General features: G+C 37.1%; 1 protein-coding gene across 5 annotated transcripts in view; it reads right to left on the bottom strand.

Annotated features, from left to right (window-relative positions):
- Positions 1–15,460, bottom strand: part of PARP4 (poly(ADP-ribose) polymerase family member 4) — a 59,665-nt gene that overhangs the window by 9,268 nt on the left and 34,937 nt on the right. For all 5 annotated transcript variants that reach the window (XM_082303914.1, XM_082303912.1, XM_082303916.1 and 2 more), the window contains 9 exons: positions 14,028–14,223; positions 13,719–13,789; positions 11,451–11,638; positions 9,170–9,269; positions 7,713–7,883; positions 7,237–7,317; positions 5,237–5,317; positions 4,411–4,506; positions 764–928 (listed from right to left, as the gene is read on the bottom strand). In XM_082303914.1, the coding sequence (XP_082160040.1) occupies positions 764–928; positions 4,411–4,506; positions 5,237–5,317; positions 7,237–7,317; positions 7,713–7,883; positions 9,170–9,269; positions 11,451–11,638; positions 13,719–13,789; positions 14,028–14,223 (1,149 nt within the window). The remainder of the gene's footprint in view (positions 1–763; positions 929–4,410; positions 4,507–5,236; positions 5,318–7,236; positions 7,318–7,712; positions 7,884–9,169; positions 9,270–11,450; positions 11,639–13,718; positions 13,790–14,027; positions 14,224–15,460) is intronic.

Here is a 15,460-nt window from a genome sequence, read left to right as displayed (position 1 = left end):
CTCCTGAGTTCTATTAAATGCACATCATGGTCATGCACAACATAATTTAATAGACAAATAATGATTTTCTTGAGTCCCTTACACAATTTGGAGATGTAAAGCTTTAATCTGTTAAGACTTTACGGACTGACAGAATTATACCTGCTGGCTAACTGATGCAGGCATCTCTTGTAGTTTCCAAAGTCAAGAGAGAGCTACCATAACTAGCAAACATCCAATTTCACTAGTTCAAGTTTCTCTCATTGCTCCCCCCTCATCCCACAGATTGTCCCATTTCCTGCTAGCAATATGTCTTCTTCCAGTCATGCTTATCCCCATTCCCAGTAGTCTCTCTTCTGTCCTAGTGGAGACTTAGTTATGGATCAATACCTTGATTGTCTTTGAAACTCCCTCCCTCCCTCCCCACCCCCCCAGTTTCTTAGAGTTTAATTTAGGGCTTCATCTACACTAGCATATTCTTATGAGAAAATGCTCTAACAGGTGTTAAGTTTCTTCTGGAAGGGAGAAGAAGTCTGTATTATCATATTGTCTCTCAGAACTTCTGCTGCACTCATGATATTTTTAAGGGTACTTTATTTTTGGGACAGGTTCCTCCAAATTTTCACGTTTATAGTAAAATTCCACACAGTACTTGTGTGGCATTAATTATATTCAAAATAATTAAAAACTGAACAGATCTCATGAACAGTTACTATATGGTTACACATACAATACAGCACCATAACTGGATAATATACCAAAACTGTTAGCAGTAAGAACATACATTAAATGTAGTTACGTGGGCATCAAAGGCAAATTCTTCTGAAAATAAGGAGTCAGATTCCATTGACTTTTGGTCCCAGTCCATGTAAGGTAAAAAATCTACATCTTCTTGAGCTATAATTTCCAGGATGTTTGGAGCATCAGCAGAACAAGTTTCATTAGCATCCTAAATTAAAATACATCACAGTTATGAACCTGAAAATCCTCTGCCATTATAGAGACAATGCATTTTTCTTTGTGAGTTTGAAATGTGTTGAAACCAGGGAATAAGTAGATAACGCAGTACATTAAAAATACTCAGTATATACAAAAAACAGTAAATGTAACTTCTCATTTTTTTACTATATTGAGGGACAATGTATTGTCAGTAATTAGATTCACATGAAATATAAAGGTGGACAGTATATATTTGTATGTATAATTTGTTCACATCCACGTAATTGAAATAAAATCCAAATCTTGCACAGTTCTTTTTGTCAGAATCCTATTGCCACCCTTTAAAGGAAAGCAAACATAAGCATTATTATAGATGTGCTTAAAATACATTGCATTCTGCAAAATCATGTCAAGACAGCAAATAACATAGCATAATACAGTACCAAGCTGAATGGGCTAGTTTGGGTATTTCTGCATGGCACTGCATTGTGTTGTGTAGGTGCTTATGCCTTAAGATGTCTGCACTGGGTCAAAAAAGTCATCCTAGACTAGAAATGAGATTAAAGCTATTATATTTACAGACATAATTCAAACATAACATTCTACAAGTCTGTTTCTTGAGAAACATCATATCAACAAGTGGAAATGGAATCTTCTGAAGAATTGCAAAAACAGATATACAAAAATCAGAATGACAGAAATAATCTGTTGACACCCTTCGTAAACAACTAGTTCATGAAATCACACAGGTGTTCCCTTGCTAATCTGCAACGTATTTTTTCTTCTGAATATTGCTTCTGTTACGTACCAGATAGAATATTCAGGTGCATTACAGAAATATTTAAATTGACTCAGTTGAATTATCTTATTTTGAAAAGTAGTCCTTGACCTGGGAATTTCTAATAACTTCACAGCATTGCATTTTATAGTTGCTTTTTAATCAGATGTTTTTTGGAATGCATGTCTGTCTTTTGATCTTCAATTGCAAATGTTGGAGTTGTTACTCAGGAAAGCAGTATTTCCAGAAAAATCTAACTCTTACCACGTACATATGCTACTGGTATTGTTTTTTTCGTAATAATGTAGACATCAAGACGGAACAGTAAAAACAGGAAAAGGTATCCTTGTTTTATCCAGCATCTCCACTGAATTCTTCATTCTGGCCTACTTTTATTTATATTAATATACCATGTGAAATACTAAATTGTGATGATGAAAGAACTGTTTTGGACCCTGTAAAAAGCTGTAAAAGTTCTCCTTTTTTAACTTCATGAGGTTCCTGTCAGCTCATTTCTCCAGCCTATCAAGGTACTTGTGGATGGCAGCATGACCCTCTGGTGTGTCAGCCACTCTTCCCAGTTTTATATCATTAGCAAACTTGCTGAAGGTACAACTCTGTCCCATCACCCAGAACATTAATGAAGATTTTGAACAGGACACGCCCCACTATTGGCCCATGGGGTACACTGGTAGTCACTCGTCTCTTAACTAGACTTCCTGCCACTGATCACCACCCTCTGGGCCTGGCCATTCAGCCAGTGTTCAATCCACCTCACTGTTCATCCAGCCCATATTTCATCAGCTTCTGTATGAGGATCATATGGGAGACTGTTAAAAGCCTTACTGAAGTCCAGGTAGACAATGTCCACTGCTCTCCGCTTGTCGACCACATCATTCATTTAATCTTCAAAGTTTATCAAGTTGGTCAAGCATGACTTCCCCATGGTGAATCCATGTTGGCTACTTCTGATGACTTTCTTATCCTTCATGTGCCTGGAAATGGTTTCCAGGATTAGCTGCTCCACTGCCTTCCCAGGGATCAAGGTGAGGTTGACCAGCCTGTAGTTCCCTGGGTCCTCCTTCTTGCCCTTCGTGAAGATAGGAGTGACACTTGCTTTCCTCCAGTCTTTGGGCACTTCTCCCAGTTGCCATGATCATTCAAAGATTTTTGAGTATGGCCTTGCAATGACATCAGCCAGCTCCCTCAGCACTCGTGGGTACATCCCACCAGGGCCCATGGACTTATGTATGTCCAGTTTGCTTAAGCAGTCTTTGACCTGATCCTCCTCCACCAAGGGTACATCTTCCTTGCTCTAAACTTCCCCCCTGCTCTCTGGGGCCTTGAATTTCCAAAGGCTGGTCTTGCTAGTAAAGACTGATGCAACAAAGGCATTCGGTACCTCAACCTTTTCCATGTTCTGTGTCACCAGTTCCCCTGCCCCATTCAGCAGCAGGCCTACTTTTTTCCTCGTCTTCCTTTTGCCACTTACGCACTTACAGAAGCCCTTCATGTTGTCTTTGACATCCCTTGCCAGATTCAACTCCATGTGGACTTTGGCTTTCTTGATGATATCTCTACATGCTCAGATAGTGTCTCTGTATTCCTTCCAGGTTACCTGTCCCTGCTTCCACTGTCCGTATACTTCGAGTTTTTCCATGAGTTCCTTGTTCATCCATGTTGACGCCAGGCCTCCTGGCATTTTTGCTTGACTTCCTGTTCATTGGGATAGACTGCTCTTGAGCTTGGAGGAAGTAATCCTTGAATCTGAAATAGTGACTATTGGTAACCCCTATAATCAGTGCTGAGAAAAAGACCTCTTGAGAAAATTAATCTGCACTGTTTTAGGTATTTAACTTTAGGATGAGATGAATCAAGCTCTAGAAATATCTATTTACTTTCATTGACCATGAGATGAAGGCAAACGTGACTGATATATTGCTAAACATATACACATGTATTTGGTCAGATGAATTCCCATTCTCTGTGCCCCATCTAATAATTAATCCAACTGACATCATCTTGCTTATCGTGATACAGCTTTCCATTTGAAAACTCTTCTTACTGACCCCTGAATTTCAAGGTTGTAATTTATATGTATTTCTTTCCATTCGCTGCAAAGCTTTTGTTTCCACCACTGTTCTAACACTGAAAACAAATGAAAAAGTTCCATAGTTTACTGCAATATTAAAGAGAGATTTTTCAAGTTTTGCTTTCCTTGTGGCTTCCACCTGACACAAACTCCCCTAGAATGACTTTTGCCAATACAAAACCCATTACTTCATCAATCGATGGCTAGAGTGGCCAGTTTGCTATAGTTTGGCATCCTTACTTTTTATGAGAAAGAGTTCTGTGGCTTATGCACCAAGGATTGAAGAGTACTTTTCATCTGGCCTTGTCCTTTGACTTATCTGGCTCACACAGCATTACCAGAAATTACAAACCCTTATAGCAAATCATAACAGGAATACACAGATTGACAAACTTTGATTGTAAAGTAAGGACAAGCAATATAAGAGATAGAAAAGGAAAATACCTTGTTGTACTGCAGAAGACACCAAAATAACGTAAAGATTAATAGTTTTAGCTCTATTGTAAATAAATAATCACAGTTCAGCAAAAGGAAGACTGGTTTTGATATGTACAAGGTTACAGAATTTAGAGTCTTTTGACAGAGAAGCTAGTGGGAACAAGATGTTATATAGAAAACCTACCCTTTTCTCAACCGCAACGAAGCTTGTAAACTGGCTTATAATTGAGTTCTCCAAGCTGAGGTGAATAATCATGTTTTTCAAGATTTGTTTCTTCATCTAGATTGTTAAGTATTAACAAATGGAACAGGTAGAAAAAATATAATCAGCTAAAAGAAATGTTCATGTCAAAACTGAACACATACCTATAAACACACTTATGCACTCTACATAGGGACATGTAATAGGAAGAGCCGATGTGAATATACTGGCCTGCCTAACTGTCTACTCCCTTCTCACTTTCTCTACTCCCTCAGTCAGCTTTGGGCAGGGATACGCAGTTCCTCTAGTTAGACTTCTTTTGGTTCTATCCTTCTTCTTGTGTAAGAAGAATGTGCATTTTATAAGAAGAATTAGTCTGAAGTCTCATCAGATCAGTAACTCTGTCTGTCTGTAAAACACAGGCCATTATCTTCCACCATATCCTATACAAAAGCTGTGGACTTTCACTGGACTAATATGTATTGATCTTCACAAAACTAAAATGTTATGTCACATGAAAAGAAGAATCACCAATGGCCTCCAATGACAACGTATAGATTAGGGAAAATATGCACACATTATGCCAATAGAGGGCATTCTTATAGTGGGGAAGAAGGAAAGACTGTCCCAAAATTTTTCAAAACCTTATCTGGGAGGATATTACTATATGGTGACTTTAACCTTAAAATGATACCAGAATTGCAACCTTCTAGTTATGTTTAACAAAGCAAGAAAATCTTCTCTATTCCACTGAAATGTTTGCTATTTAGCATTTTAAATGTATACTTTCTATTTCAGATTATCAAACCTCATGTTCTGTTTCATTCTCATGAAGAATCCCATCTTCATAGTCATTAATGAAAGCTCTTGCTGCGAGTTTGTGCAGTACCTAGAAAGAAAACTAAACTGATGATAAGAGCAGTAACTTTATTTCTTTTTAAATCTTCCTTTCATTTATGAGGTCCAGCTTCAGGCAATTAGCTTCCATATTTACATGGAATCCCATTCTCTAAGGAAAGGTCAAGCTAATTTTCTATTTGAAAAGCAATCACAACAACCTGTACCTAAGGTACATTTTTATTTCACTTAATTTCAGCAAACTAAAAAATACCCAGGTCTTTACTTGTTGTGCATATTCTCTCTAGAGTTGAGGGTGAGGAAAAAAAAAAGCAGGCATGCAAACAAACAGAAAAACTCCACCAGGCAATTAATCCCAACTTGAAATGGCTAACTAAAACAGGTAGGAAGAATGCCCCTTCTGGATGTACACATTTTTCTTCAGTGACTGTAAACAGAGCCTGAACAACTACCTCAGATTTAACCAACAATATTTATATAGGCAAAGTTAGGTAAATTAATTCTGTCCATAAAAATACAGAATTTGTAAAAGTAAAAAAAAAAAAAGTAAAGTGAAAAATTAAAGTGAGTCTAGAGTGTTCAACTTTAAAAAAAAAAAAATCATTAGGTCTACCATAATCTAGTGATTTTTGACCTGAGGGGCTGTAGGCAGAAAAGGGAAATACAGAACTGTACTAACCAGATATTACTTTTTTGAACTAAACCAGTCTTTCATAGAAAAGAAAAACAATTTTGGTCTCTTCAAAATGTTAAAGATAACAAAGAGAGAGAGCTTTGTGGGGGCAATGTGGTAAAGTCCAGCTATATTCCAGTTCCAGTTGCCAAAACATTCCCACTGGCTCATTTTTGGAAGAATATGATAGATGCTAAAGAGAGCCACTTCTGAAGAAAACCTCTTAAGCAAATAGTTACTTTTTGAGCTAAGGTAAATTGGCAAGAAAAACAGATAGGAATTCTCAGAGTTCATCTAAAGCATCAAGAATTAATATTTTTTTCTCATTTTGACCCTGGTTTTTATCATTTTGCCTTTTCAGGTTACACCTTTCAAAACTTTCTTTTTTTTTAACTGCACCTGGAATTTGTAGTACAGGTATTTTTGTGAAAGCAAAAATTCATTATGGCAAGCAAATACATTGCTTCTGCTTGCCAATTTTATCTGCCCGTAGAAGAGCACATCCCTGGAAACCAACTGTCCGTATGGAAACCAACACAACCAACATGTCCATTGAAACCAACCCATGATAGTAGCTTTCAAAGTAGATTATACTAAATAGGGAACAAAATAATTTCTATTTGAAAACAAATCAGCTTCCCTTAGTGGGGAAGGGGTGACATTGATATCAGAATTATTACTGAAGGTTGACTATTCTTTTGATTTTTCAAGTGTAGACACCTGTTAGATTTAATAAATGGTTCTTTTTAGCCTGTTTTCCTTTTCAAAATGCAACCTGTGCTTTTCTCTGCATAAAGACTCCTTACTTCATTGTCACTGAAGCAGAGGAAAGACTAATAACACTTTACTGTTTCTTTTTCCATACATTTCTAGAGATGACAGACTAGTGATGAGATGTTCCACATAGCAACAATTTACAACATGAAAGAGAATGCTGCAGCAGCTTCTTCACAGAGGTCGCCTGAAGAACAGCCAACCCAAGGATAAAGCTAGAGCCCCAACAGGCTGCCAAAATAAGAAGCAGCACTTCCTATTCTGAAAAGCTTAAGTTTTGTGTTAGAAAGCATAGAGAAAGGTGACACTTCTATGTAAAACAGTTTCCCTTTAAAAGTCTGAAAACTGAAGGTCTGTGTTAAAACATCAGAAGCAAAAATAAAAGTGCAAGAGCTGCTGAAAACAGGGGTTTCAATTCCTTCAAAAGAGCATGAAGCAGCACGTAGTTGTTTAAAGCTGCCTGTCTCACTATGGCATGTCCAAATAATGTTGGCCAAACTCACTGTTCCTGTCGTCTTCTGTAGTTCAGTAGTTGACACCACAGTCTGTAGTTCTTGGTCATTTATTACTGCTTTTAAGGTGGCCTAAAAGGAAAAAAAAAATACTGCTTCCTTCTCTGTCTTGCTATGTTACCAGCACACATGCATGCTGCTCTGTCTCCCAAATAGAACTCCAATCTGTAAGTCTTTGCATGTCTAGGTTTAGAAATACTTCCTCTTACAACAAGGGGACAGTCACAAGAATCCTGTATTTATCAAAGCACAATGATAGAAATATTAAATTAGGTAACTTCGTCCTCTCTACTTCTTAGAGGGAAGACTAATAATGACAGTTAAATAGTAACTTAATTATATTTTGCAATGAAAAAGAAGCTAAGTGCATGCTGCATAGAGGATATATAATACAATATAATATTTCCTTTGTGATTGTTTTACATATGAATTTCTATTCAGTAGTGCACGTGCATTCCAGTCTTTACCTGAGTACAGTGAGGGATGAATCCATAGACAAGAAGTCTCTCATTGTTAAATAAAGACTGTATTTGAGCAGGAGCCTGCTTTGGCTCTGGTGCACCTGTATCAAACTGCTGCCATTTAATAGAAACTGAACTGCATCCTGGAGAAAATATTCTAGATACCTGGCTCTGTATCTGTGTAAAGAAGCAAAACAAATTAGCTCTGTTTGTTAGTAGGCTTTCAAAAGAAACCATAATCTCTCAATAGAAAATAACATATCTCCCATGTGAATGGAACTGATTTTTTTTTAAAACAACTAAAACAAGCCACATACTATTACTGGTAAAAATGAGTCTAATGTATGGAGGTAATAAGGAGAGTCACTCAGCCATTATTGTACTGGCTTCTGGAATAATGAGACTTCTTTTAAGTAAAAGCTGAAATTTGAGAGTAAAGTTTCTATGCATCAGGTTGCCAAACAGGCTAGGGAATATGGCCTGCTACACTTAGCACCATCTCCTACACGTGAACTCTGAGATATGCGAACAGTTCTGCACGTCTCCATGGCCTGCTCTGGATAGTTCTACATATATCACTCAAATGACAGCCAGAATAGCAAGAGGAGAAATCTATGCTTTCATCCATTCCCCCAGGCAAAAATGTGCCAGATACTAGCCTTGCTCCAGCACCTTCTCTGCTGTAACTCTTCCAGGAGGGATCAGATTCAAGGCATAGGACAGTGCTGTAGACACTAACTATAAAGGGAAACTGAAAAGCACTGCACATGGGGTCGTCCTAGATTGCCTGAGACTTCTAGATGCACCAACAGCCAAAAGTTACAGAATACAATTGCTATAGGCCGCATCACTATAGCAAGGACAACATAAATGGACTGTGACCTATGACAGAAGTAAAGCCATGTTTTTCCATTCAGGGACAATTATTTATATAGCTTGACATTTTTAAAGCTTTTCCCAACTTGGTGTTTTTTTCTTTTTCCACTTACCAATAAAAGTACAGGAGGTCTCTCAAAAAGAATAGAAAAAATAAAATAAGACATCGCGTTCTTGTTTGTTTTTACACATTCAGTGACTGATCTGAATGAGAAGGTAGGGGAACTACAGTGACAAATTCCCTCCCTTATCAAAGAACTGAGGGTTCTCTACAGCTCTCATATCCCTTCCTATAGCACATGTGTTCCTGCTGAAAATAAGGCACCTTTGTAACACTCAAACTAAATACTGCTCTTTCTCACTTAGTATCAATTTATATTTAAAATAAAAGAAGGCTTAATAGACAAGCATCACTCCTTCCGCCTTCTATCAAATGTTTCTTGAACTATCTTATTGTAATAAGAAAGCCACGTGATCCCATGAAAAGTAGTAATTCCCATTTTGAGATACTGAAGATATGCAGTATCAGATATTGATATATCAGACAATGATCACATACTGAATATAATCAAGATTTATAAATGTACCTTTGCCTCCCAGTTATACTTTGATTTCGGGTCAAAGTATTCAAATGCTCCAGCACCATATTGGGACAAAGATCTCAGCATGTGTTGATTTGCTGTGGAACTAACAAAAAAAATTCTTTATGTAATTACTGAATTAAATTGTTTGCCTGATACTATTTCTATTTTGTTTTTAATTAGTACTGCAAGCTTTTTGAATCTGAGTTTTTTAAGTTCTATTCCTTTTTCAGGGGACAGACTAACTGAAAGCAACTGAGCCAATGAATGTGCTGCTGTATTAGAGATTTCTTAGCAACATTCGAGAAAATTACATGGTACGTGAGTTTTTACATGTCACAGCGCAGAGCTGTGCAGAGAAATTAACTTAGGTTCAAACACTAATAAGACTGCATCAAAGTGATCCTGATCTTGAACTAATTAACCTCAATCTCAGCAGAACTATTTAGCGTGGACACAGCTATCTTACAGCTAAGTCCGGAGTCAGCTAGGGAATGTAACTATCTGAACAACACGGATATAACCAATATGGTAACAGTCATTAGCTTGAGAGAACAGCAGGCTCTGCTAACCGACAGTCTGACTACTGTGAAGCTATTTCATAGGTACATATACAAATGAGAGCTTTATAGAGGATTAAAGGAGAACAATTAAGCAGATGAGAATTCTTCTGGGTGAGAAACAGCACAGAATGTCTCAAATCTTTGTTGGACAGAAAGTAGACTCATTCCTCAACAGGACCATACCACTGTCTTAGTGACCTAGTGAATCCTCACTAAAACCCCTCAAGGCAAAATTAAATAGTACAATTGTACCTATGCTAGGAACACATAACATCTTGGGTTTAAAGTTTACTGCTCTTTTAAAAATCTTTTTATAGATTTTGTTGCCTTGTACAACTCTGTGAAGTACAAATCTTGCACTAATTAAAAATATTTTTTTTCATTTACCCACAGAGAATTATCACAGATAAAATAGATGTAGTATTTTCTATTAATTCAGTGTTCTAGAAAACACTCTCTTTGTCTACACAAGAGTATGAACCAGAGTGAACTTCTCTTTCACACCTCTTCATCATTATTACTTTACCAATGTAACACATTAAATAGAGATCCTGCCTACTAAAAGCAGATTGTTGCACATTAGCACATTAACGCTAGTGGTCTATACAAACCATTAAAAGGCATGTCCTCTCAGACTACCAGCACTGAGGTAATCCATCGCCAGGCCTAGTTCCATCATATCAATAACCAATAATCAATGAATGTAAATATGCTGAACATGAACATAACAGGAATGTAAATATGTTGAAAATGGTGTCAGTGTGCTGCTAACGGACACGTACCATCTGTTCTTTATTGTATGTTGATGCAAATTCTATTATAGTCATAATATATGATTACTCTGGAAGAGCACTGGGATGTCTGGTACCTGGCCTGAAGGGTGTTTTTGCCCTGTGCTGGGAGAGGGCCCACAGCCATGAGATCCGGGGAATGTTGCAGGAGCTATGGTGATGGTGTAATTAAAAAAAGCAGTCCTAGAAGAACATGACCCTCACCACTGGTCTTTATTTTGATGTATCCTTGCCAGCCCTCCCAGGACATGGTAAAAACCTAACACCTCCCTGACCCTTTCCCATTTATGCCTCGCAACCTGAAATATGTAACTGTAACCCAGGTGGGTTTTTTTTTTTTTTTTAAAAGTCGTTTCAGTCATACCTATCTTTCTAGTTTGTTGTTACTGAAAACAGTCAAACTACATTGACTACTACAAACTACATTCATTGCAATGAATTTCAGTGAGGTTTTGCCTGTTCCTCTGATTGTTGAGAAGTCTAGTGCTTACTTTGTCTTTCAGTAATTACCTTACAAAACAAATGAAAATTAAATACTAAAATTATACAACTACTAATGTTGCATTGAAATTGCACTATTAAAATGAGACTATACCAAAACATGAAATGCAAAGTTTCAAAACGTTAACTCTTGTATTTTCCAATTATATTCTTAAATAGTATAGTTGTTATAATGAAGAAAGATATGAGTAGGTAAGACTACCTGGACATGGAATTAACATTATTGTAGGCATCTTACCTTTGAAATTCCTTACAGATTTTCCATTCTGTTATTAAAGCTAGGCAAACATTTCTGCATTTAATCTAAACATACATATATATTTAAGACAGTACACTCAGGCATCTGACAGTTCTCAGCTTATTAACTTCTCACTTTGAATAAATTATCAGTGATTTTACACAAATGCAATTGCCAGCTAACTTCATACTTACCCAACACCACATGTAAATAACCTTGTATGTTGGACATTATCTTTCACAATCTGGAAGGTCACACTCTCATTCTGAATGTGTCCATCCGATATAAGAAGAATGTTACGGTGTCCTTGAGAAGGAAATAGCAGACTTAAGTAACGTAAGGTCTTCCATAAATCAGTGTTTCCCAATGTTGCAGTAGCAGACTGAAAAGTAAAGTATTACAATCTTAGTTTGAAGTTAATTTATTTTTTTCCTAAAATAACATATAATGTATAATTTAATCTTTATTTCATTATACATGACTCCTGGTTTCCAAATATAAATAATTAATTTTTAAGTTTTATTTGTTCCTGGTCTTCTATAATTACTGTTAAAGATAGAGCTTAAGGTCCATCTAGTCCTGGATCTTCTCTGGCTTAGGCAAAAGGCACAGGCAAAATAGATAAGAAAAATGGTAAATTCTACTCCTACATTGTTTTCAGAGCTTTCAGTAACCAGTGGTTTGGGGACTTCTTGAACTGGAGTTTTCATCCAGACTATTGCATCTAAAAGCTATGTACAGCTCTTACTTTTAATTTCCCTAACCCACTTTCTGAATTGAATTACAGTTTAGCCTCAACATCAAGCATGACAAGAAGTTCCACTATTTATTATGCATGAAAAGGACTGATTGGTTTTTGTTTTAAATCTGCTGATTGATCATTTTGCTGGCTGTCCTGTGATCCTTAAAAGGTGAGAAACAGCAAGTAACCATCCCTATTTCCCTTTTCCTCTGTTTATCCTGGAAAAGGGATTACTGAGTAAGGATTCAACAGAGGCTAAAGAAAATCAGGACGAGTCCTCTCCTTGTACAGCAGGTCTTCCATGTATCTGGCCATCTTTGTTTTCTGTCTCCCTAGCTCTTCAATTTGAGATGGAGTGACCAGAAACGCATTGTCGTGGTTTAACCCCAGTCAGCAACTAAGCACCACACAGCCGCTTGCTCACCCTCCTCCTGCCCCCCACTGGGATGGGGGAGAGAAAGAAAAAAAGGTAAAACCCGTGGGTTGAGATAAAGACAGTTTAATAGGACAGCAGAGGAAGAGGAAATAATAATAATGATAAAAGAATACCCAAAACAAGTGATGCACAATGCAATTGCTCACCACCCGCTGACTGATGCCCAGCCAGTCCCCGAGCAGCAACCGCTGCCCCCCGGCCACCTCCCCCCAGTTTATATACTGGGCATGACGTCATACGGTATGGAACAGCCCTTTGGCCAGTCTGGGTCAGCTGTCCTGGCTGTGCCCCCTCCCAGCTCCTTGTGCACCGGGCAGAGCATGGGAAGCTGAAAAGTCCTTGCCCAGTGTGAGCACTGCTTAGTGACAACTAAAACATCAGTGTGTTATCAACATTATTCTCATACTAAATCCAAAACACAGCACTATACCAGCTACTAGGAAGAAAATTAACTCTATCCCAGCTGAAACCAGGACACGCATACAGTATTCAAGATGCCATAGCGATAGAGATTTATACAGCTACCTAAGTGCTTACCTTTCTGACTGCTGCTGAACACTGGGCTACCATTTAAAAAGGCCTATTCACAATGGCTCCAGTATCTCTTTTCTGGGTTAAAGGCCAACATTGTACAGGTATAGTTAGTGTTGTTTTCCCCTTTGTGTTACTCTGCATTGATCACCATTTACATCTTACCATCCCATTTTCAAGACATCCATTATATTAGTATCTTACGCATTATGCTAGCATCAAGGAGCTTTAGTTACAGGTGAGAAGCCTACTTCTGGCACTGACAAGATATGGTACTAACCAAAACCTGTTGTCCTAAGTAGTCTGCATCTGATCTTTTGGTGCCAAAAGCATCTTCCTTTTCACTGAAAGTACTTCGGCCTAAGTGCTGCCTTAACTTACAAATTATAGATTTCCAGAAGGAAGTCAATCATTTCCTCTCTTTCTGCTGTGAGCAGGCAATGAGAGGTATGAAACTCCAAAAGATAAATTTAGGGGGAAACACTGAAAGATGTCCTAACACTGATAGATACTCAGCTTCAAAATAACAACTTAAGCAATTGCTTAAAACCAAACTGGAATCAATATTCAGATGTGGCTGTGCTTGTTATTAAGGAAAATAAACTTCAAATAGACTAAATTACAGAAAAATCGTAGAAGCTGGCCTAAAGAAAAAGAAAAAAAAGAGGAAATGTTGCATAACAGAGCTTTGCAATGATAAGCATCCCATACAAAGAAGCATTCTTTAGGATACAATCAAACTGATTTACTTACTGTAATAAACTCCTTCAGTGATGGCAAATCACTTACGGTGTTCATTGAAAAAGAAGAAAATTCTGTGAAATCTGTGAATAAAGATTGATATTAAGAACACTAAAATATTAAGCATGTAACAACAATATGGAAACACAAGTTTAAGTTTTATGACTGGAACAGCGGAGTAGAAATATTCCATACTGCTACACATTCTTGGTTGAAGTTCAGTGTATTATGCTGGTTTGATAATAATGATGTGCATAAAATTAAGCCATGACAAGAGGGTAAAAGATGGCTCTCAGGTAAAAAGGAAATAGAGAAACTCACTTGTGCCAAATTTGACTACGTTCACTCTTTGTCTGAAACAAAATAGTTCCAAAACACGTAAAGCAATCTGCTTTGCTTGGTGTAGAGCTGAACCTGCCATAGAATTCGAGCAATCTAATAAAATAATAATTTCACTGGACAGCTGCTCTTCTTCAAATGCTGTTTCAAACTCTGGTTGGAATACAAGCATGCAAGCCTATAGAGGGAGAAACAAAATCATCAGCGCAGGGGACAAATACTATTTCATTAGAAGTGTACCCAAGCACCTTCATTTTTCTTATTATGGAATGAGAGCAGAATATATCCATATTTCAAAGTTTTAACAAATATATATCATTTACTCTTCATGCCTGAAAAGTGCAACTTCCCTGTCCTTTACCTATATCCTAGGTCTCACATGAAAAACTGAAAAAGGAATTTTGTGGTTTCATGTTCCTATCTGATTCACTCTTCTGCAAACAGCACTGGATTCTCTTCCATAAGTTAAAAAAAAATATAAAAATCACAAGTATTATCTTTTACAATCATCACTGCCACCATCAGTTTGTGAGATGTACTAGAATTAAAAAAAATATGTAAACCAGAAGTGCATACTGTCCTTGCTATGAACAGAGATGCTATAAAAAACAAAGGCTTTCAAAAGTGGAACAATGAAATACTTGAGGGAGTGAAAGTGTTTCCAATAGGGAAGGAAAGGTTTGCAGTTTTGAAACACAAATAGGAATATCTTTCTTTCTCCCTTCCTTTGGGGAATATCAGTATTATTGCAGTCATCAGAAAGAAATCCCGAAACTAATACATTTAAACTAATCAACTCTGATTAAAAGGAAGAAAAATAGAAGACATTATTGTCGGAAAGAAAACAATCTTATCTGTCACTTTACTTATTTTAATCAATTTCAACATTGGATTTACGGATTGGTAACATCAAGACTTTACATTTCACCTCTGCAGCATTTTATCTTATTTAAGAAAAAAAAAATATAAAAAGGAGCTGAAAAATAACTAAAAGTGCCAGGGACTTCACAAAAAATGTGGGAGAATGAATCAGCTTCTAATAACCTGGAATCACATATTTTAAGTTTTAAATGTATTTCTTGGGCAAGAAGTTACTGTGGGTGAAGGTAAAAGGGGTTGAACTGATCCTTCCTTTCCTACGTAACCTTTTATTCATGTTTTCCAGTGGTGACAATGAGCTCTTCTGTGGCACAGCCACAGATGGATTCTGTTTCTGGGTGACCCGGAGTGCTAGAAGTGCTAGCTATGTCTTTTTTACTTATTAGTGAAAAAGCAAAGATTCACATGCCTTTGAGAATAATCACTGCAGCAGTAATAACTACACCAGAATGCAAAATCTTCTAGGAAGGCCAGATGCCTTAAAATAAAACACTGACATATTCTATAAATATTTGTGTGTAAGTTGTAAATTACAG

Source organism: Platalea leucorodia, assembly GCF_965183815.1.
Source record: "Platalea leucorodia genome assembly, chromosome: 2".
NCBI lineage: Eukaryota > Metazoa > Chordata > Aves > Pelecaniformes > Threskiornithidae > Platalea > Platalea leucorodia.
The sequence above is the reverse complement of the archived record's forward strand: the minus strand, read 5'-3'. Positions and strand labels throughout refer to the sequence as shown.